Consider the following 25153-nt stretch of genomic DNA (forward strand, 5'->3'; position numbering starts at 1 on the left):
ACAATGCATAGCAGAATAACAATATTGTTGTAACGAATCAAACAAGCACTTGCAATAATATAAATGGTGATAAACAGAATATATCCACGACCACAACAACATAAAGAAAATAAAGATAAAAGCAACGACACTAGGGATTACGTGGTTTGCAAAACCTACATCAACGGGAGCAATCGATAAGAGATTTCACTATGAAAATCAAATATGCACACTTAATGATCTTCTCTCCTTCTCTCACCCATCTCTTACTTTCTTACAGGTCAAAATATGCTCAGAAGAATATATATAACAAGCCTTGGAAGGCTTCCCTTTGAATCCCTAATCGTCACAATGTTTACATTCAAAATTTAAATATTTTCTCGCAGCCCAGAAGCACTCGTCGATGAGAACAGGGCACTCGTCGACGAGCACAAAGACCACTCGTCAACGAGTCTTTAAACTTTGATATTTTTTTGCTATCGGTAGCTCCTCGTCGACGCGCACAACTTTGATGTTGCCTTGCACTAAGATCATATCCATATGTTTTTCTCCCTTTGTTTATAAACCCCTCAAGTATAAGAGTCAAACCATAAACAATAATCTCCACTTTGGCAATTATATGCCCTTTAGGAGAACCGGAAAACATATCTGACTGCTCCACCTTAAACTCATAATGCTTGGTTGAGACCGTCTTCCTTCTAGCACTTGGAGACATGCACCAAGTCCAATCAACACGGCTTGAACTTGCCGATGGCAGTTTCAACTTCTACCATCAACCCTTGTTAGCCTTGGTGGCTTCATCATCATTGTTTAAAGTGTTTTGACGATATTAACCTATATATTGTTCCTAATGTTTTCCTATCTTTGCAAATCATGCTTAGCACGGGTACTCGTACATGAAGTACTAGATCGAAGGCAAAGATCGGACTGAGTAGACGTCAAGAAGGAAAGATCAAATGGACACGTACTCGAAATGACCCATGCATAACTGGAAGCTTAATTGTATAATTATTTATAATAAAAGTTATGTATGTGGTAGGAACTTTTTGTAACTTTTGCGTTTTGTTTCTGCATGATCTCTGAGCTAGAGTTAAGCAATGCACGTGCATACGAGGACATATGAGTTTATAGGATTGTACTAAAAGTCACAAACTCAATTCATAGTTTTCAAAGTTAAAATCAAAGAGTTCGTTAAAAGAATCATAAACTCAAGATATGTTTTAAAAGGACAAGTTTTCAAACATCTTGGTATTTTGAACATCTTCATACTTAGTCCCGATTTTATCAAAATGAGTCTTATGTCCTAAGGGTGCAAATAAAGTAAAGTATATTTTCAATAAAGGACATACTAAGCATATAAGATATCGAAATGAGTTTTCAAATATGTTTTCATAAAACAAGATACCTTATATTCATGGGGAAACTCACTTGGACAAGTTTTAATCTCCATTAGACTTAATATATTTTATATACTTTTGTTCAAGAATGTTTTAAGTCATAAAAAGGTTTGTTGACAAGGAAAAACAAAGTAATCATCACTAACATAGTGCAACCTTGATTCCTGAACACCTTTCGGTACTTGGGGTATAACTTTTGATAAAGAAAGTCCAAAAAGGATGATCTTACTGTCCCTGGAAAGTTAAGACAAAATTCCACAACTTTTATGTTGATGACTTTTTTTTATTCAAGACACTCGTCGAAGAACGCAGGGATTTGTCAACGAGTGGCAGTGTGTGACTAGTCGATGAGAGCAGAGGACCCGTCGACGAGTCCAATAGGCATAACTAATCTAACGGGTAAAAAACAGCTAGTTTACCAAATAAAATATTTTTTCTTCCCCCCAACGGCTAGTTAACGACTCCTTTGGCTCTTGGGCTATAAATACAATCTATTAGGCTTGCTTAGACATGGTTTTTGATTGGTTTTACACAAGTTAGTCATAAATATCATTTTATACCAAAAACCTAAGCTCCAAGCACTTTGCCTCATTGTTGTTCTTATTCAAGTGCTCAACTCTCTTTTGCTTATTTATTGTGTTTGATTCACTCCTTGATAAAGTAGTGTGAGATTGTGTTGTAATTCATATTAGCTCATTTGAGGAGCAATCTCTTTGTATCCATCATCTCTTGCAAAAGGTTCTTTGTGAACCGTTTGGTGAAAGTTCGTTGTGAACCGAAGTGAAGGCTCTTGGTGAGCGTGGTAGGGATTTGTTTCTAAGTGTAGGGTTTGGTACCCGAGTTGTAAGGCTTCTCTGCCGGTGAAGGAAATCATAGTGGATTGTGGAATCATTGGCTTGGTGCTAAGACATGGACGTAGGCTTGGTGCAGAACCACGTAAAAATATCGGTGTTGATATGTCTCTCCCTATACTCTTTATTATTTTGTCTTGTGCATGATTTAAATTTTATATATTGTAATATAATTGTTTGAATCTTGCCAAGAGATTTTATTTTGTAGAAAAATACGTATTCCGCGAAAAGATTCTATTCACCCCCCTCTAAACTATATACTCTCGGCTGGGACGACTATCAACCCTAATAAAGTTGTAGATGCAACACTCGAAGACTTCACCCTAGACTTCCAACAAGACCTTTCCACAACAGAAAACACAAAAACTGCTGCAAACCTTATATTACCAAAAGCCCCATGTATAGTCTTCAACAAAACTAACAACTGACGGTTCACTCTGTTGCTTGCTGAAACACCCCATTACAATCATGGGGAACATTTGACATATCCCGGACATCACAGCCCATCCTTGGGTACCGTATGATAGACATTCCATATTGATTCTTCATAGAACACCCTTGAGACAGCAAACAAAGTCTCCCTGCAGTTCCATCCATAAAGCCACCTTACGATAACGTCAATCTCTCTGTAGCCTTGTCCACAAAACCACTCTAAGATAACACCAATCTCCTTGCAATTTTGTCCATGCGAATCAGAAAACCAAAACCCATCTTGGTCGTACCCAACACATTCATGTCAAAACCTTTCAATAGAGTTCCCAACTGATTAGCCTCAGTCAAAGTCTTTCCAACCAATAATATATTATTCACACACAACAGATACATCACTTTACAACATCTTATCACCCTCTTCCAAACTGGAAGCCTCACCAACTCACACACCTGAGTTAGTGGTCTAATAGTACACATGAGCCCACCGTGATTCTATTGGTCTCTCGAGCCAAAACTCCCTGCAATGTGAACTATGTCATCTCTGCACTGAGTCTGTTTCTCCACTTGAATCATATACCCATTCATACCGTGATACTGTTGACCAGAGATAGAACTCCCCACATTTCTACCCCGAGTCCCTAACTCCTCCTGAATAACATGATTGTTGCTACTGTAGTTTTTTGACATTTGTTTCTCTTCCTTTACCTGAGTATGCTGCCCCATGGTTCTATCACCAAAAGTCATGTCCTCGATCACTCCTTTGTTTGTTATAAGATCACCCAACTTACACCGACCTTTATTATGAATTTTTTCCCATTTTATTATTATTTTATAATAATATATTAAATAATACCCTGCTTGGGAAAATTATTCCCAGAATGACGCTCACGTAATCTCGTTACTTGGGGTAGCAAGATTTGAACGACGAGAGGCGTTCGCTGATTGACACGTGCCACCCAAATCTCGCTAGATGGTGTAGCAAGATTTGGATGGACGTGCTCGACGCTATATTTAGTGATCCCTAGCCATGACTCGAACCCGATGCTACTGTCCACAATCTCATGCGTCAAGCTACGTTCCATGGGATCAAGGGCCACCAATCTCTCCTTGGACTAGTTGACGGGCATGCCATCATTGTCGTCATCATGGGTTGAAGAGGAGGATACCATATGGGTTTCAGATGCCAAGGATGGAACTGATGGGAATGTGGTTGAGAAAGAGCTGCAGAGCGCTCCCGGAGTCGATCTTTCCTGCACTGGTGGGATTTCCAGAGTCGTCATCATGGAGATTGGGGGAACCGTAGAAATCATGGATGGTGTCTTTGCGGAGAACGCGTAGACGGAGGTCTCCCAGTGACCGGAAATCACCAAAATTGGGTTGTCGGAGTTGTCATCATGTAGAACGTCTCCTTCAATCCCATCTCCAATCCTTTCTTCCCCCCTCCAACCTGAATTGCATATTATTCCATATATCTATGCATGCAGCTGTTTCTAGCTATGGGTGGTTTGCTGGTTCTCCATCTCCAGTTGTGCCACACTTTAATTCTCTCTCTCTCTCTCTCTCCACATATATGCATTCATTGTACTTTAACTCTAGGCCCCCACCCACCCTATAAAAACCAAACCCCTCATATCTCTCACTTTCACATCTCCTACCATCACATCTCTCACTTTCTCTGCTCCTCTTCTTCTTGTAATTAACTCCCCCTTTCCTTTTTTTTTTTCTACACACCATTAATTTCTCCCTCCTCTTTGCATGTATGGGTGTATTTATAAATAAAGATTCAATTGATTTACAAATAAATTTTGCTTTAAAAAAATACTATTTTAGTTCTAAAGACATTTCAAATATAATTATATTTATGCTTTGTCATAAAATTATTTAAAAATATGAACAAGCAATATTAATAACTCTAGAACAACTGAACTCCAATGGATTTGTGTATAATAATGCCTTGGATGCAACAGCATACTGAGACCCAGGTATGGGCAAACACATACATTCATCAGTCATTACTTACACTAGGAAGTAAACTTGGTTTAGTCTCTGAGGATGTACCACAGGCAAGTAGTGCCTATTTGATTTGAACTACATGACTCTGTTTTTGAAGAACATATCCTTAACTTTCGATTCTTCGAAACATCGTCGTTTGCTTCGTCTCTGTCACCTCAGTCGTCATTGTATTTGTCGAAGATGAAGGAAGCAGGGGGAATATTTCAGAGTGTCTACTTTTTTTTCTCTCTCTCTCTTTTGGGTGAAAAACTCACTAGGTTGTTTGAACAAAAAAATAAAAAATCCAGCAATGGTGAATTTTCAGCGGAGCCTCCTCGGCGAGCATCTTGCTTCGCCGCCGACAAATGGGAACAAGATGCACGATTCCTATGTCAATGAGACGAACTTCGACATGAACATGGTCATCATCCTTGCCGCCAACAAAGACGAGGAGGGAGGGAACCCAATTCGACAACTCTAACCACTCGATAAGGCCAGAGAGATGTTTCAAGTGGGAAGGTGCAAATCTCACTACATGAAGTAGCGAGATTTGAGGATTTGTAGAAAACTCGCTGCACCAACTAGCGAGATTTACCTGCCACATGTCAATTATCGGCTGCCCTTATTGTTTAAATCTCGTTGGACCAAGTAGCGGGATTACGTGAGCGTTATTCTAGGAATAATTTTCCCTAACAGGGTATTATTTAATATATTGTTATAAATTAATAATAAACTAGGAAAAAACTCCCTTTCTTATATCCTAGAAAAGTGTATTGTCCGAACATCACACCAAACCTAGATCCTTCATTACTAAAATAGTGCACTAGTGGACATCCACTCACAACCAAGTAGTCTACCTCAAATCCTACCCACAATTCACCAGCAACTTTCCCATCTAGCCAAAACCTTTGGTGATTGGTCACACGAGAAACGCGCCATACTCACTGACTTTACCAAGAAGTACCCTGCAAGCTTTGCATATAATCTGCCCTGCTCACAAAACTTTTTGAACAAAACCAGTGAACTTAGCCCTAATGTTTGACTTGAGAATCTTTCTCTTAACCTGGTTCTCCACCTCAGCCACTGCATGAAGTACACCAAGACCCTTCGTGATAAACCCACGAAATATATATGTCTATCCCCTGATGCTATCATCATTGGTTCCCATATATCTGAATACATGTAGTTACCCATATGCTTTAACTGCATATGTCACTGGATACCTGACTCAGATTCAACAGTTGCAACTCCGCCTACAACCGTAACACCATGTAGTGCATAAATATTTCCCGTTATTTTTTCCCTTTTCATCACTATCAAGTCACCTTCACACACTTTCATTTCTCCACATTCAAACTCGTAACAATATTCATTATGGTCTAAAGTTCTTAATGAAATACCATTCTTCCTTAGACCCGATTCGAGCTTTACATCACATATGGTTCTTACAAAATCACCATACATTCCGATTTTGACATTTCCAATAACGAACATTTTGCATGAAATATCATTTTCAATCAAATATGCAACAAGTATAAACCGACTTGTAGATATCAAACCATTTTCTAAGATAAAAGCATCCGATATCTAAGATCCAAAAATCACTCGTGAGGCACTTCGAAGTCGATGAAACACGTAGCATATCTCTATCACTACATTATGAGTCTTCCTCCACTACACTTGCAGATTTTGACAAACCCTTAGATATATATCGACATTCCCATTTTCATCAAACTAATGCCAGAAAATTTTCATTCATAACATGATACAGCACGTCCTTAGCCAAACAAAAACAAATGATTGCTCATAATTCATTCCAAGTTGTTGCATCCATGCTATCCGGTTGAAATTTTGTATAAACATTTCACCAAACCTTGTTACAGTAAGAGATCCTTCAATTTAGAGGTCATACAACACTCTCTGATACCAATTGTTGTGAAATAACGCCTCTTACAACAATGCTCAGTGGAATAACAATATTGTTGTAAAGAATCAAACAAGCACTTGCAACAATCTAAATGGTGATAAACAGAATATATCAACAACCACAACAGTATAAAGAAAGTAAAGATAAAAGCAACGACACTAGGGATTATGTGATTTGTCAAAACCTACATCCACAGGAGCAATTCGCAAGAGATTTCACTATGAAAATCAAATATACACACTCAATGATCTTTTCTCCTTCTCTCACCCATCTCTTACTCTCTTACATGTCAAAATATGTCATCATATATAACAAGCCCTAAGAGGCTTCCCTTCGAATCCCCAACTGTCACAACGTTTACATTCAAAATTCGAATATTTTCTCGTAACCCATAAGCACTTGTCGACGAGAACAGGACACTCGTCGACGAAACAGAGAAGACCACTCATCGACTAGTCTATCCACTCTCAACAAGTCTTTAAACTCTGAGATTTTCTGACTCTCGGTATCCTCTCGTTGACGAGTCTTTGCTGCTACCCTGCACTAAGAACCATCCATATGTTTTTTTCCCTTTGTTTATAAACTCCCGAAGTATAAGAGTCACACCATAAACAACATTTTAAATAATTAAAAGAACAAGTTATATTTTAATAAATATTTAAATCTACAAATAAAAAATAAAAAATAAAAAATAATTTGTATAATAAACAAACTCTTATTTTCTATCCTTCTGATATGAATCTTCAATAACTATAATATATCTGAATTTTTTATAATTTTTTGGAAAACTAAAAGATAAATATATCTGAATTTTTTATAATTTTTTAGAAAACTAAAAGAGAAAAAATAGAATATGTTTTCCACCGAACCTAATGTTTGGGAGTTGATTTCAATATTGGGATTTAGTATGGTGTAAATTTGTACAAAATGCAGTACATATTTGTATTGAATTTTATCTAAATATATCCAAATCTCATACTCAAAATCCAAACTCTCAATTACTATTTAGGGATCGGACCACTAATAGAAAAATGTTTCTTAAAAGAAATTGTTCAATTTAATAGGTGCTTAACTGAAAACTCAAAGACATAAGTGATATTTTAAACACATAAATGTTATTTAGATACCCACTTTTATTATATGTGCTATGTAAATTTATATTGTTATATTTCATCAATAGTTAATATATTATAATATGTAATAAAAAAACATGTGATTATTTTTAAATATATTTTAATTTAACAATAATATTATTTTTCTAATTAGAATTTTAATTTGTAATTATGCTAATTATCATTGATTAATATTTAAATATTTTTATTAAGTAAAATAATATTTAATATTATTATATTTAATTAACATTAACCTTGTTATTGATGTACATTTATAGCATATGACTATTATATTGCTTCATTTTAATAATAACATTATCAATTAATTAAAATTTTTTAATTTCTTTAAAGTTAATTTAAATTAGTAGATGTTTTTTTCTTCATTCTATAATTGAATTGTAATTCATGAAGAACTAATATGTCAAAATACATAATAAAATATTATATAATTATTTTTTATATATTTTAATTAAAAATATTAATATTTTCTAATTAAAAATTTAAATGATAATTACATTAATTATTTTTAATTTAAATGTAAATATTTTATATTATGTAAAATAGTATAATAACATTATTTTTTTACTAATAATAATCTTGTTATTATTGAACATTTATAACATATGATTATCATATTAATTTATGTTAGAATAATATCAGTGACTAAATTAAAATTTTTAATTATTATTGTTAATCTACATTAATAAGTGGTTCTTTTTATCCAATTCAAAATTGTTGAATATTTCATCAATAATTAATATGTTATAATACATAATAAAATAATATAGGATTATTTTATAATATATATATTTTAAAAATATTTTATAATCGACCATATAAATAAAAATTATGTTAGTTGTTTATTTTATTTAACATTTAAATATTTTTATCTGGTAAACAAAATATAATTTTATTTTTTAAAATTAACAATAAACTTGTACTTAATGCATATTTATAATATATCATATCATATTAATTTTGTACAAATAGAGGAATACATAGAGTTGAACATAGTAAAAAAAGAAATTGAAAGATTTCGTTAAAATTGTTCATTTGGAATATTTTTGTTAATTAAATTAATATTTTTAATTATCTAATACTAATTTAAATTAACATATAGTTCTCTTTATTTGTTCCAGAATTTAGTTATGTTTTCATTAATTAAAATGTTATAATACATAATAAAATAATAACAATTATTTTTCCAATATATTTTTAAAATTATAAAGTTGTTATTAAAATTTATTATATTTACAAAACTGACTCCGCCTATTGTGCTATTTATAAGTGGCCAAAAGGTTATTTTTAATTACTTCTCAAAACTTCACTTAAAAGGTTTTAAAAAAAATGGTTATAAAAATACACGTTTTGTGATATGTACTTTTTACAGTATAGGTTAAGTAAGCAAAGACTTAAGTGTTATGGTTAGTTATTCATAATAATTTTTTACACTCGTAAGCAAAAATAATTTTGTTTGGCAATTTTATTGCCTAGGACTTCAAATCTACATGGTATATTATAATTATTTTATTTACGTAAGTTTTTTATAATTGCTTAGCTAGCTTGTAAATGAAATGAAAGAATGAAGCCAACATTTGGCCATGTTTTAAGGTAAAAAAAATATAGGGCAAAATTGTAATGCCCCAAATCCGACAAGTTCTAGGATATTATTTTCTATAATTAATATAATTACGGAAGTAAATAAAACCTCAAATAAAAATTATACCAGAGTACTAAATAACTTTATTATAAAAGTATCTCTAATATCAAAATTTATCATTAAAAATTTCAAAAAATTAAAAACATAATCAATTTAATGTTTATCCTAAACAACTTTTTCTAATCCCACACGTGCTTTCAGTAGGCCGGAATGCTCCTCAAGGTATCTGTAATATATGATAATAATTTGAGTGAGAAGACACTTAGTAAATAAAAAAGATTATTATCAGTATGTTGTTAATTTAACTTAGACATATTTATGAAAAATATGTCTAATCAAACCCACTTACTTTGATCTACTCCTCTAATACGGTTTAAAAATAAATTCTTAAAATGAGTTGGGAATTAGTAGAAGAGTGAGAATTTTAAGTATATAAAAATTCTTTACCCATTACTAAATCTTTTTTCTCACTTTTTTTCAAATTATTTTTTAAATTTTCTATGAAAAATGAACTGAAAACTCTCCTATTGATACAAAATTGGAGGAAGAGTATTTTCATTATTTCATATATTATTTAAGGATTAAGAAAAGAAATAAAATAAAATAAAAAATAAAAGATAGGGAGAGAGATAGAAATGGACAAAGGAGAGAAAGAGGCTCGGTGCTGCATTAACCTCTGTGATGAGATTGAATTTTGTTTGACTGCATCCATATCCTTTTTACATTATTACATTATATATATATATTTAATAATCTAATTTTTAATTAATTAATTAATATTTTTTAGAATTATTACACTAATAATGTATATATATATTTTTGAGATCATTACAAAAATAGTTTCACATCCTCTAAGATTTGGTAAAAAAAAATTCAGAGATCTTTCTTGAGATTTTTCAAAAAATGACATAAATCTTCTATGAGATTTCAAAAATGTCAAAAATTTCTTATGAGATTTGGCAAAAAAACACTAACCTCCGCTGACAAATTTTATGTTTTTTGAAAAATACAATGGTAGGTTTCTTTTGTTTTGTTTTTGTTTTTAAAATTTCAGATGAAATTTCTGAAATCTCAAGAAAGATTATTGTTTTTTTATCAAATTTGAGGGGAGGTTAATGTCTTTTACCCAAAAATATATTTGTTTTAGAGATACAAATACGAGAAAATGAAAATACAATAATAAGAATAAAACAATTACAAGAGTAAAATTTTGATTTGAAGATATACTGTAAAGTAGAAATTAATGAAATAGTTAGTAATTTGTTATGATGAATTATTGTTAATAATAATATATACTGGTAAAATAAAATAACAAAATTTGAGTTATAAATATAATAAAGAAAAAATTACAACTCAAAGCATAAATAAAATTTTATATTTTTTCAATAATATTGTAATAGTTATTATTATTGTAATAAAAATAAAAATAAAAATTATAATTATTACATAAATTTTTCACAATAAAACATAAATTGTATAAATAATAAATTTTAAAATTGTGATTTTTAATTTTAAAATAAATTTTAAACTTTAAATCTAATATTTTTTTTTGAATTCTATTTTTAAAATTTGTATGCATCAAAGACGGAACAAAGGGGCCTCTGATTCGTTGCTCTCCCTCGTTCCGTGTTTATCGTATTTGCGCAAGGCAAGATTACTGCGAGTTTCTCCCAGTGAAATTTTCCAGAGGAAGGAGGAGGAAGCAACGCGAAAATGGGAAGCGCACCAGCGCAGATTCCAACGAGCTTCGGCCACGAACTGAGGGCTTGCCTTCGCTGCAGGCTCGTCAAAACCTACGATCAAGTAAGCGTTATTATTGCGACTAGGGTTCCGCTTGTTTCGTCATTTTCCCACTCAGATGACAGCAAATCTCTGCTTGATTACTGAGAAAATGTGCGGGATGGAAGAAAAGATAGGAACACATGACGGAACCTTAAAGCTTAGATTTTTATTACTAAGGGACCTGTAGTAGATGAAACCCATGACAGTGGAGCAACTCGATGTGATCATCGAGTTCAGTTCCTCCTTTTGAAACATGAAAAAACGATTGCCATATGTATGATTTTGCTATATGTATTTGTTTTTTGACTCTTTAATTTCTTTTGGTCACTCCAACAGTTCAGAGAGTCAGGTTGTGAGAATTGCCCTTTCTTTAAGATGGAGCATGACAATGAGCGCGTCGTGGATTGCACTACTCCTAATTTCACAGGGTACAATATGAAATAACTTTTGACATGTTTTTTTATATAATATGTTTATAGTTCATTTAATGCAAACTTTTGCTTAAAACTGGTGGTGTGGCCCTTGAAAATTTCCTGGAGCTGTTGTAAAGTTGAAGGGCATGATAAAATATAGGGAATGAAAAATTTGCTTGCTTTTTATTAACAATGCAGTGGGGATGTTGCTTTTTGCGATTTGAGTCATACAACTTGTGTTATGAGTAGGAATAATTTTATCTCATTCTTGGAAAAGAAAAAAAGAAAGGACTTAATCTGAGTGTAATTAATTTAATGAATTTTTGGACCTAGTTGACATTATTGTTCTGTCCATGGACATAACTTGGAATCTACTTATTTTTCCTAGGTTCACAGAAAGTAGAAATGGAAGTAGAAGCAAAAAAATTGAATTTGATTAAATCAACTTATAGGATTTTGGAACAATTAGAAAATTATAAAAATGAACTGATTTATTTTGATAAAAAAAGGCGATTAATCAAGTTTAACAATGAGTTTTCCAACAAGCCTAACAAGGAGCTCTAAGAACTCAGCATGGTTGTTTGAGCAATGAGCTACATTTACATACCATTCGTGCCAATATTTGCATATTGAGGGAATGAAAGGAATAATCAATTAGTCTTTTGCTGTGAACACTATTCGTTTATTTATTTATTTGCTTTCAAAATTAAGAAATACTCATGGTAACCATTTGAGTCGACTGAAGTAGGAATATTATTTTGTGTTATTATAATTTATGGACATGGATGCAAGGGTTAGATGGAAAAACTCCCAAAATACAAGCATAGTTTTAGACTTAATTCACACTGCCATGGATATGTTTGTTTCTTTGTGGGTTGCATTGACATCTTTGCTTGAGGTTACATGTGTGCTGTAAGAACCTTGTGGACTAATGTAGGATGGAAATAATCTTTAAAATTTATTTTTTTGTAGCAGGAACACATACATTTTTCTTATTTATTATTGTGTTTGTAAAGCCAAGATTCATGGTTGCACATGGATGTTTTGTTGATGAATGTTTGGAAAACAAATTATTGACATGTGGAGGTGTCTCGTCCGACATATTTTAGTTTTTTAAAAAAAAAAATCTATAGTTGCATAGAGTATAATTTCCTTATGATATTTTTATTTGTTTTATTTTAGAGTGATATACTTTGTATTTGTACAACTTCCATTTTTGTTAATTTTTATTTTGTTTTGTTTTTGGTTTTGTTGAAACTTTTATAGGTTAATTTCACTCATGGATCCAACCAAAAGTTGGGCTGCCCGATGGTTGCGAATTGGTAAGCCGGACAATTTTTCATAGCCATTTACACAATTATAAAGTTAATGATAAGATTATTGTATCAAGTGACTTTATAATAATAAGACTTGTTGAATACTAATTGTTTGTAGGCATATTCATCTTCGCTATAATGTGCTATAAGATGCCTTCTTGCTTACCCTCTAAACCATAGAATTTAAAATAATATTTTTGGATAATTTGTGCAGTATGTTTTCGTTTATTCTTTTCTACCCATAGTGTGTTAGATATTCAATATAAAATTTTGACAGATAAGCCATGCCAAATATGTATTCTGGTTGAAATAATGTTATCTAGAACGGGGAACGAGCATCGCAATATGGCCATTTGGCGCATGTTCTTAAATGTTGAATGTCAGAAGTATGCCTATATAGATGCATTGGTGAAAAGTATGTGATGGGACTTGTATACTTTGGAGATTATATTGAGGTGTTTCTAAATTTAAGAGATTTTATTTAATGAAACAAATTAACAATGATTAAAGGTAGAATTATCATGTGATAATTCTCCACTCTTAACAAATAAAAATATGTTATGTGAAAGATATTGAATTAAAACTTTGGATCCTTAATTTTTAGATTTAGTGTTCTAGAATGAAATTGTACCATGTTTTGGAACATTCTTACCAAATTGTGGATCCTAGGTAAACAAGATGTGTTGTGAAAACACATCAAGGAGATTTTTTAAAATATAGCATTTGACTTAAATCCTGCATTGCAATTCACCAAATGGTTCATGAATTGAGACAGGATTAGTTTGGCCATGAAGCAACAAGTATTAGTCTAGCCATACCACCGAGGTGGTAGCCTAGTGGTACGGGCTTATCTTCCACGTCTCTAAGGTCGGGAGTTCGAGTAAGACATAAGTTGAAACTGCTTGTGGGAGTAGTGTTTGCCTTTGGAAGATGTAGAGGGATTTTAGACCTCTAGCGCTTTGGTGGTGTTGTGGTGACGGTTTCAGTCTTCTGACTCGATAGCTATGATTCAATTCAGACATTTGTAGTATCAGTGGGGGGGAGCCCTTGATAATGCCCAAGAGGGGTTACTATGCTGGTCGCCCCTGCCCACCTTTTTGCCTAGCAAAAACAAAAGTATTTGTCTAGTCATGATGCAAAATATTTAGCAAACAAGCAAACGTATTGGAAACTGTTCCAACTTATTTAATGTCAACTCTTCAAATCTGTAAACTATTGAGTTATGACTCATATTTTGAAGGATTATCCACTTGAAGTATATTACAAGTGAGAGGTTTTGCATGGAGGGCAAGTGGGCCCATAGAGCCTCGGAGCCCTATATGCATGAAACTTCCTTGTCTATGTAAACCAAGCTGAATGGAGATGCGTTTTTTGGGGGGGGGGGGGAGGGGTGGTGGTGGTTGTGGTACAGTATAGTATGTTTGAGCCAAGGCATAGTGTAATTATGTTGCCATAGGAGGGCATTTTGGGGTTTTGACATGGGGCTATATATTCATATTTCTAGCGAGGGTTAAAACCCTAAGGCAATTTCCATTTGATGATATAGTGGAAATTGCCCAGGGGCTCCATTGACGTAGGCACATTGCCGAATCACTTAAATTCATGTGTTTTTCTCTTTTGATTTCTATTTTCATATTGCTATGTGCAGCATAATCTTGAGGCACGATTACACAGTATAAACGCTTAATAAAATATGCAATAAATCCCTTGAACTATTTAGGCCATGCAAGCCAAAGGTTGGGCATGGAAATAGACTGGTCTGGCTCATGCCTTGGAGTTTGACTCCCTTTCACCTGTTTAGAGGGGGACTGGGGGTTGGCGTTGTGTGTGTGAGTTGCTGCGTGCATATGCCTATAGAAATAAACTGATTAAAAAGATTGTAAGTGGCAAATGCTCTGTGAGGATAGAATCAAGGGATGATCCACAGTTGTAGGAGTCATTAATCAGCAAACCTCAAAAAATGTGTGCAGCAGCCTGGCCCTGGTATCTTTTTTGAATCAAAGAAATCCGAACAGCAGCCTGGTATTTGTTTCCCAATCAACAAACCTCCGAAAAATGTTTTATATTCCACTATGCATATATGTATATTTTACTTGTGAGGTCACATGAAAAAACTCATGTAAGTTGTCATGCGCCTGGCTTTGGCCACTTAAATAGATAATGTGGACACTCCCCTCTTTTAGGATAATGAAATAAACAAGAAAAAACAATGAAATGGTTTTCGTTGTCCTCGCTGAATAAAAATAAAAATAAAAATAAAATATGTGGTGCTGTGGAGAGGCAGCTGCAATATCTGAGATGCACGCTTCTTTTCTTGAGGCAGTTTCTTGTTTTACGATAAATTTGGGAAGATTTCTGACCATGGTTGAGGTGCATGTAATGGAAGACTTGGTTGAAAAATTGGGGTCTTAAGTTGGGTTCTTCACCTACAAAGTGGCTTGCTTACACATGGTAGTGTAGGACCTGGTGATAGAGTAAGTTTAAAGGAGATTGATTATTGAAGGGGACAGCATCTTCCAAACCAGGGCTGGGTTACTCCAACAAAAGTTCACTATCTAGCTTGCCAATGTACCTCTCCTCCTTGCCTAAAGGGATGTGAAGTTGGAGAGGGATTTCTTGTTGCATGAATTCAGATGAATTTAAATATCACTTGTTGAAGTGGGAGACAGTTTTGCAAGTTTGTGAGATATGGGAGATTTTGGGGATTAGAAATCTTAAGCTATTCTACAAAGCTTTTCTTGCTAAGTGCCTATAGGGATTTGCAGGGAAAGGGATGCTTTGTGGGGCCATGTGGTAGCTTAGGATTGTGGGGGGGAAGCATGCTAAGTGTGTTCCATGTGGCTGATTAGGATTTTTTGTTGCGTGGTTGTCTAGGGAGACATCACATTTTGAGAGAGTTGGGATGAGTTTTCTATTTATATTAAATAGAAGGTGGGCCGGGCGTAACGTGAGATTTTGGTATAATGCATGGTGTGGTGAGAGACTCTTGAAAAGAGAGTACCTTAATATTTTATAATTGTGACAAATGAGAAAGTATTTGTGAAATATTGTGTCGATGAGAAGGATAGTCTAATAGTGTGTGTTGGAGCCTCAGATTTATTCAATTGCTCGAGGATGGGGAGATGGAGGAGGTGGATGGTTTTTGGAACTGCCCACAAGAGTTTTTAAGTTAAAGAAATGATATTTTGAGAAGGTTGATTCTCTCTCTCTCTCTCTCATGAAATTTAAATATTTTATGAAGGGGAAAAGAGGAAGGAGTGTAAGGCATCGCCGGTAAGGAAAATATGGAACCAAATGGAATATTTTTAAGGCACTTGAAGTTGATGAAGAAACCCTTAGCTTGATGGAGCATCTTGATTCTTGATGGATTTGGACCAGAAGTCATCTTGAGAATGATGAGATTGATATGAGATCCTAGTCATTGTGGATGGTTTCTTGATCTCTAGATAATTTGTTGAAAATTAAGAGTATATCCTCTCTCTCTCTCTCTCTCTCATCTCGTATATGCAACATTTTTTTGCAGCAGATATTTATATATCATTGTTGACGATGTTGGCTTATTTTTGACCGTCTTTGGGTATTACTCGAGAGTGATGTGGTTGCATCCTATATCCATATAACAATTAGGTTGTGTTGGCAACACTTAATGATTGGACTACCACTTCTTGTTGGTATATATGTTTGCAATGCCCACCTCCCATGAGTTAAAAGGCACACTTACTTGATGTATGGCTCAGATGAGGTTGAAGTGGTAGACCGCAAGGGTACTATGAAGACAGAAGACGTTCCCCTCTGAGACACAGGGGTTCGGGGGTAGCGCTCGCCCCCCAAGACGGCTAGGTCCGGGGATTGCTCGTAGGCCTCGGCGAGATGGTATGGCCTATCTAGTGTGAACGGTGGGCACGGTATGTCAAAGACGACCACTAATGTCAAAGACGGTCACTAATGTCAAAGACGGCCATGGCAGGTGAGTCGCCCATGTGCTTCTTCCACGGACCAGAGGCTATAAATAAGACCCCCCCACCGGAGCATTACACACATCTTGACTGCAAGATTGTGTCCTTTTCTGTTTTTCTATTTGTTGTCCTTTCGCCATTGAAGCTCATTTAGTGAGTGCATCCGATTGTTGTAATAAAATTTTGTGTTATCTCTTTAATCGTTTCTTCAAAGCAGATCTTGGTTTTGTTATTTTACACTTCTCTCATAAGTGATTCCATATACACACTTCTCTGCAAGTATTTTTATAATAAAATACTTCTTTAGATTTAAAAAAAAAAAAAAACACTTTTCTATGTTAGAATAACTTATATTATATGTATTTGGGGCATATGTGCCTCATAGTGACATGTTCTAGAGTCCTTTCTTGGGTACGATTTTACTACTTTAAATTCATAACTTGCATGGTAGAACCATGCGACTTTTACCCAGGAGGGAAATATTTCTTTAAGATGAACATGCTTTTTCAATGCTCAAAAATCAATGGGGTAGAATTGTCAAAGTTAAATAGCAAATGCAAAGCCTCTGATGGCTATTGTTCAACTACAAATTCTAATTCATATATGTCGATTATTCAAAAAGTTTCCAATGCCTGATTGACTTGAAGAAGAGTAGGTTATGCTAAAATAACCACATTCGTAATTCTTTCTGTTTCATAACAAGCACAAATTGTATGCTAAAAATTGTATCTTTACTACCTCCCTCTTGCTATGCTCTTCTTTTCTCTCACTTGTCTTTTATATATTTTTGTTCCTAGTTGCACAACTAGACTAAACTAATTGACGCAAAGTCATTTTCTACGTCTTCCAGGAGTCCTCTTCCGTTCGTGTTAAAAGTCAAGAATTTTCACAAACACATGGTGAGGGCCAATGAAGTGTTGTCACAAACTACATCAGTAGCGCCATTACCAACATTGAGAATAATCAATTTTCAATCTATCTGGGCACGACTTGCGCAGATGCTTAGAGGCGGACTTGTTCTTGACCTCACAAATGGAGAACAAGCCAAGACCATTGGAGCTTGCTCGATCGCTGTGTTTGAGCTGCCCCGAGAAGGCATTTGAGGCATGGTAGATCCTTCTCTCACCAAAGGGCAGTCTCCATTCTTGTAATGGCAGCCTAGGTTGGGCATTTCCTAAAGCCAGGTCTTGAAAGCCATCAACATAGCGAACTTCTAGCTTTGGCCAATGATGAGAGTTTCATTAGCAAGCATAATTTTCGGTGCCCCTTTGTTTATGGGTGCTCAGAGCGCTAAAGAGGACGTGAGAAGGCATGACGATGCTCAAATTGAACTCCAATTTCATTCTTAAGCTCAGACCAAAATTGAAGCTCAAGAATTGATCTAAACCAAGAGGGAAGGGGGATGGAGATGGTGCCTTTACTACCATTGTGAGACCATCGTTGAAGCTTTCAAAAATGGATTGAACTATTAGAGCTAGAAACTCAATGTTTGGATTAAACTTTAAATTTCATTATGAAGCTTTAATTAAGGCTAAATCTCAAGAATTTATCAATCTAAAGTAGTAGAGAAGCTAGGAAGGAGCTCTAAGCCCATTGTAGGATATTATCAGGGAGATCTATCAAAAGAAAGAGGCTGAGCTTCAAAAAAGGTGGTAGTAACCAAGTGTTTGAGATGCAAGTAGGAGCTCCTTATTGTCTTAATTAAGTAATAAAATGAATAAATACTTTAAATACATGTGCTTACTTGAAACAATGCAAACAGTACTTGTGTTGTCAAAACTATAGGTGCTTATTTTTAGATGTTTTTGAACTGGCCTTTGGTCATATCAAGTTTTTAAATTTCCAATCCTTTTGATGCTTTTATAGCCATCTACTCATTTGAATTTGAGTTTTAACTATTATTTTTTTCCTTTATAATTAAGTGCTTTGGTTTTGTGGAAGTTGAGGTTCTGCTAACTTTTTTGCAGCAAGATTTGTCCCTGGTTGTTATACCCTTGCAGTTTCAGAGGCACTACCAGAGGAGATGCAGGTTCGCAATAATTGATTGAATCTTAATTTTTTTTTTCTATGTAATGTTTTCTTGCCTTTAGAAGGTTTGATGGTTTTTATTTGCTTCTTTCAATATTGAGCACTTTTGGTGTTTTCAAAATTTATTATTTATTATGTATTATAAAAAAGCTTGGAAAAGGACAAATGAAGAAAACATCTCTCTTGCTCTTCCTTGCTCCTTCCTCTTCCTTTTCTATGGATCCAATCAAAGGTAATTATAGAGGATAATCTCAAGTTTGTGCGGATTGAAAGCAAGATTTTTAGTTTGCGTTTGGAAGGGGTTGAGGAAGGCAGTTTTGTTCATTTGGAGGAGAGATCTTGACTTAGGAGTAAGTGGACTGTATTGGCTGCAAGATGGGTGTGAAATTTGTCTTCAAATATTGGGTTGCAGTTAAAACAAACAACAAAGGTAAATTTTTGGAATTGAGTGTGCCCTTGAATAACAAGAGGTACTCTTATCTTCATCAGAGGGTTTTGAAAGGGGAGAGCTGGTGTGGGTTTGTTGCACAGCTTTGGAGTAGGTGATTGGCATGAAGAAGGTTCCCAACCTCCATAATGAGGTCAGGAGTAGATCTTTACAAATCAACGGAGCTGGAAGGATGTCTTGGTGGGAGGTTCACTACTGAAGTTCCAGCAACCTGTGGATGTGTGGTGCAATCTCTGGTATGTGGTTGTTTGTGCTAGTCTGGAGAACTTCATTGCAGCTAGGGTTTGTGATGTGGAGAGGGCTAGATCCTGGGAATTCATGAGAAATGGATTGGGATTGGAGTGGCGTGGGCTGGGTATTATTTACATTATTTTGCATTTGAGTCATGTTTTGGCTACCGATGTGCTAGATCCAAATAATTTTAGCAGGCAGCCCATGGTTTCAGTCAAATTACCTTCTCACCTGATACCCATATCAGGCTTTGCAAGATGTTTCTGTTAGCAGTCATGCCTGAAGCCTATTTAATAGTTTTAGTGGGCAGCCCATGGATTCAGTCAACTTACATTCTCTGAAGTAGGTCCAATATCTATCGCTGGCTTTGCGGTATGTTGGGGCCAAAATTAGATCTGTTAGTGTACAACAGGGTACAGTGCTGACTCAAAAATCACATGTTGGTAGTGTAAATCTGTGGAACGCTATTAATACTGTTTCGCTCTTGGAGAAAGAGCAGTCGGCTATTCTCTCAAGGAGTTTGGTCGATGTTTTTATACCTTAGTGGCTAGTGGGGGAGGTACCCCGTGGTGAGGAGAGAATGATCAGTAAGCCTCCATTGGTGTTTTTTTTTTTTTTTTTTGGGGGGTGTGGGGCTTGTGTTGTGTGGATGGGATTTGGGGTTAAAATGATGTGTTGGGGTGAAAATCTGTTGGTGAGAGGCCCAACTTTGATTATTAAGTTTAGGGGCCAAAAGGCTTATGCTTGTTGGAAGGAAGTACAAAGGGTGTTGAAATGTGAAAAAACAATTTGAAGAGAAGTTCAGGTAGGATGAGGACAAATTTTAAGGAAGTTTATGTATTGTGGAGGATGCAAATGATCAGAAAGGTGCTACAATGAGAGGGTTAGCAACAGTTAGGAGAAAACGTCAGCTCCGTTCCCGCATGGAAATAGATGAGAGGGAAGAAATTCTCCATCCCCTTCTGATATATCTCCAAACACCTGTACCATGTGCTTCTTGTGAAACTTTTGAGGTCCAACCATTATGATAGAGTTGACAGCAATGACATCCCTCCAGAGTTGAGTTTTCTCACTCATGAATCTTCAAAGCCATTTCCCCAAAAGGGCCTTATTAAAGATAATAAGGGATATGAGGCCAAGGCCACCCTTTTGAAAGGTTATTTAACCACTCCCCATTTAGCAAGATGATATTTAAAAACTTCACCTGTTTTCCCCCAAAGGAATTTTCTTTCTATACCCTCTAATCTCTTGGTCACTGCACTAGGGATAGGGAAAAGGGACATGAAGTAAACTGACATATTGGACAGAGTACTTTTAATGAGAGGGAGTCTGCCACCTTTTGGCAAAAAGATCCTTTTCCAACCAGCAAGTTTCTTTTTGAACATGTCAACAATGGGATCCCAAATACGCTTGTCCTTAAATTTTTCTTCCAAAGGGAGGCCAAAATAGTAAAGGCATAGAATTTACAGCCAAGGATATCTGCAAGTAAAGGACCACGATTGCCAATCCCCAATGGAATGATTTCACTTTTGCATAGACTCACTTTAAGCCTAAAACCACGTTGAACTGAGGAGGATGCATCTAAGATTAAGAAATTGCTCTGGCTCATCCTCACAAATTATGATAGTGTCATCTGCAAAAAGTGGGTGGGTGAATTCCATAGAATCATTGTTCCTTCCAATGCTAAGACCCTTTAAAAGCTGCCTTCATTTGCACTAGTTATCATAAGACTCAGCACTTCCATGACCATGATAAACGGAATGGGGGAAAGGGGGTCATCTTGCCTTAGACCGCAAGATGATCTGAAGAAATCAGAAGGGCTGCCATTAATCATATCTGAAAAAATGGTGTTGATATACACTGCTGGATCCATCTGCACCAAGATTTCCCAAAACCCATTCTTTGGAGAATGTACAGCAGAAAACTCCAGTTAACGTGGTCAAAAGCCTTCTCCATATCCAGCTTGCACACTGATCCTCTTTTCCCATCCTTAATCTTTGTATCAACAACTTCATTGGTTATCAGAGCAGATCCATGATTTGCCTATTTGCAATGAAGCATGCTGGTGCTTACCAACAACTTCTGAGATTGCATGTTTGAGCCTAGTTGCTAGGACCTTGGATAGGATTTTGTATAAGCTGCCAACCAAGATGATCAGGTGAATATCTTTGATATTGCAAGCCCCTGGTTTCTTAGGAATCGAGGAGAAAAAGATCGAGTTGATACTGGACACAAAGTTGGCTGTTATATGGAAGTCTTTGAAAATCCCAATAATGTCCTGCTTCAGAAAATCCCAAAATTGCCTACTTAGACGTGGCTCTTTCATCTATTGACACAATGTTTTTCGTGTTTTTCCTTGTAATTTGTTGCTGACTTGTTTGTGCTTGGAAAAATGTTTTTAATGCTCCTTATTGCTAGTTGCTTGATTGTTTTTGGTTATCAGATGATTTTTAATTGCTGATGATACTTCTAATAATTATGTAATCAATTTACTGATACTTGTATGGATGAACAATGTCAAATTAGGAAATGTTACTATAGGCAATGTATGTAGATGAATTTTTTTTTTTTTGGGTAGAATGTGCATTAATAGTAAATTATATATTTTATAGGTAAAAGGAAAAAAGCCAACTAAACATGCCTAAATATGTATTTTAATAATTAACTGATTGATTTATCCTTATTGTGTTATGTTATAGTTTTTCAAAAATTGTTGTATTTTTACTATTCACATTACTGTAGCAGGAGCATGCAGGCTGCTATAATTTACCTGTTTAAGAGCTCTTTTAATGTCATTTGAATCTTTTTAATTATATCTTAGTATTTCTGTCACTAAACCCATGTGATCTGCTAAATCATAAAGGGAGGGCTTTAGATTATAAGCTTTTAAACAGAGGTTAAAGGTTGGGATTTTAAGGTTTTTTTTTTTTTTTTTTTTTGTAATTTATTTTGGAAGTCAAATTTGAGAGCTTCTCAAGGAATTTCAATAATTGAGTTTGCTACTGGGCTACCTTGAAGTTATGCTTAGTTTTCGAAATGGAAGAGGGTAGAAATGGAATAATGATTGAATATAAATATAGTGGTTTACAAAGATGTCATTTTGGTGTGCTTAGTTTGCTCACGTTTGTTTCTTTATCGTCCTTTTACTTTGGCTGTTTGGAATAAATTATTCTGGATTTGTCTCTCTTATGTTCAAGGCTCTTTGCACTGTTATGTTTTACGGGATTTGGCAACGGAAAGGATAGTAAAGTTTTGTGGCGGTGCACCTTTGTGGCTATTATTTGGTGTGTTTGGTTGAAGAGGAATGCTAGAATCTTTAAAGGTGTGGCTATCACTGGCAATATGTTTGGAGTAGAGTGGTTTATTTTGCGTTGCTGTGGGGTGTTGGCAAGTGGTTTCTTTCAACATGTTTCTTTGGAAGACTTGCAACCGGATTGGTTGGCTGCGCTTGATTGAGTTTTCTGTTTTTCTGTGATCTTGTAGCTGCTGGTTTTCTTGTTGCAACTGGGGGATCCCTTATTCTCCTTGTTTTATTTATCCTTTTTTTCTTTATATTGTATATTCTCTCTTCTGATACAATTCTTTGTTTATTTTAAAAAACCTGGCATTTTAAGACAAATGATATTTCATCCAGTATGGAGTAAAATATGATGAAGAGACATTCCCATCGTAAAATTTGGGAATAGTCATTCCTCATTCAATCCTTGTTCGTTGGAGTATAATAGAAACTTCTGTACGAATCAGTGAGATAATTTGCCTTGGGCACCCTTCCCTGTGCAGCTGCTATGTTACTCCTTAGCTATTCCATTGCGTAAACTAAACGTAGCCTAAAATCTTAATTGTTCTCATATCCTCTTCGATTCCATACATTTTGGGGCTTTTCTTCTGTTTTATTGCTGCTGGAATTTTGTATTCAGTTGCTCGGCAGCAACTTATGCTACTTATCACCACATCATTCATTCTCAGAAATTTGTAAAAACTTACAATCTTCTGTTCTTGTTCATACGGTTGCAGTACAAACTGTTGGGAGCAGTTTAATCTAGTTGATTTCCTCGGTCCGCTGTCATCTTCTTGGTGGCCTTATTAAATCCCTGGATTCCAGACTAGCACTGGTGTGTTCAAGGTTTCTGAATGTCTCTTTAAAGAGAGCACAACTGGGGCAGGTGGAACTTGTAGATGGGTCTTCTTTAGTAGTCTCTGTTACAGTTCAAATTCTGCATGCTTGTTTGCACCATTGATCTTTCCTCCTGATCCTCATGCGCTCTATTTTATTTATTTACATTTTGTGTGCATAAATTGATCATTTTGTTCGACTGTGCAGAACATATGTGAGGAGGAGCGAGTGCAGTATGTGCCACCAAAGCGCGCATGAGCTCTGCTTATGTGCTTCTCATGGGAGGAAGGGAACCTTCAATTGAATGTCCTGGCCGCCATACTTAACCTGAAGTATTCCTCTCTGGAGACTAATGCCATTTTTGTATATCTATCATTTTGAGTATGGACCAATGTTATTTTTTAAATTCAAAACTTGCCATAGTGTTGTCCCTTGTGTTTCTCGTTTGCATTTTCCCCCCCTTTTCCTGGTTAACATATGAAAACCGATTAGGAGCCACCGAGAGAAGAAAAATCAGCAAGTGAAATCAGAAATTAAAACAAGTAATGAGTATCGAGACAATGTTTCGAGAATTAGAGCTCAAGTAGTAAAGGGTTTTGATTATTTTAGTTTTTATAAATATTTTCTGCATGTAGGAGAGGGATTTTTTTTTTTTTTTTGATTTTTTTATAATGAAAAATCAAACTTTATTGATCGCCGTCACTTGTGGCGAAGAAAAATCGTGGTTACAAATATGTCAAGTGATTTACAAATGATTAATAAAATTAGTTTAGACACCAAAATCGAAGTAAGTATATCAAAATTCGTATTATTAACTAATTAAAACAACAAAAACAAATTACTATCGAAATAGGTATATCAAAACTTGTATTATTAACTAATCAAAACAACAAAAACAAATTACTTGTAAACAAGTACTGCAATTAAATAAGTGTGGACATTATTGGATGACTCCAGAGTACAAATGGATGTGAAATCTTAGACATTAGGCCGTTTTGTATCTTTTTAAAAAAATTATGAAAGTAAGAAATTAAAAATAAAAATTGAACACTAAAAAAATTTAGAATAATTTAAAGCTAACAAATTCTTAGGTCAATATTTTTAAAACTAAATAGATAAAATCTTTTTTGTTCTTAAATAAAGTTGTAATTAAATGAAAATCAATTGTAAAATAGAAAAAAATAAAAAAAACATAACCTAAAGTCTTATAATAAAAATAGAGTAATTATAATTATTTTACCTAAAATCTTATAATAAAAATAGAGTAACTATAATTATTTTATCTTATTATTATATTTTAGACTCACTTAAACAATTACTGTATATAAAAATGAAAGATGGTAAAAAAAAAAAGAATTTGTAATTTCTTTTTTTCAATAAAAAAAAAGAATTTTATCTTATTATATTTTAGACTCACTTAAACAAGTTGTAATTCAGTTACAGTTAAGTCAATCAGCATAGGGCTGATCTTAATCTTTACAACTAGGTCAATTAGCGGGGCTAACCTCAACCCAC

At 34.7% G+C, this 25153-nt stretch overlaps 1 protein-coding gene across 1 annotated transcript; it reads left to right on the top strand.

Moving 5' to 3' along the window:
• The first annotated feature begins 10892 nt into the window (after nt 1-10892).
• Nucleotides 10893-24071, top strand: LOC131146600 (transcription elongation factor SPT4 homolog 1). The gene is made up of 5 exons (XM_058096277.1): nt 10893-11153; nt 11469-11560; nt 12812-12867; nt 18785-18846; nt 23846-24071. Exons 1-5 carry the CDS (start codon nt 11064-11066, stop codon nt 23894-23896), a joined length of 351 nt encoding a protein of 116 aa, XP_057952260.1. The 5' UTR covers nt 10893-11063; the 3' UTR covers nt 23897-24071.
• Nucleotides 24072-25153: the final 1082 nt, after the last annotated feature.

Source organism: Malania oleifera, chromosome 13, assembly GCF_029873635.1.
Source record: "Malania oleifera isolate guangnan ecotype guangnan chromosome 13, ASM2987363v1, whole genome shotgun sequence".
NCBI classification, from domain to species: Eukaryota; Viridiplantae; Streptophyta; class Magnoliopsida; order Santalales; family Ximeniaceae; genus Malania; species Malania oleifera.

Excerpts from the sequence above, each read along its gene's own strand:
- LOC131146600 (XM_058096277.1), top strand. The coding sequence starts at position 11,064 with ATGGGAAGCGCACCAGCGCAGATTCCAACGAGCTTCGGCCACGAACTG. Across the intron at positions 11,561-12,811 it reads ACTACTCCTAATTTCACAGG|GTTAATTTCACTCATGGATC; the intron begins GTACAATATGAA and ends AAACTTTTATAG. Across the intron at positions 12,868-18,784 it reads TGCCCGATGGTTGCGAATTG|CAAGATTTGTCCCTGGTTGT; the intron begins GTAAGCCGGACA and ends ACTTTTTTGCAG.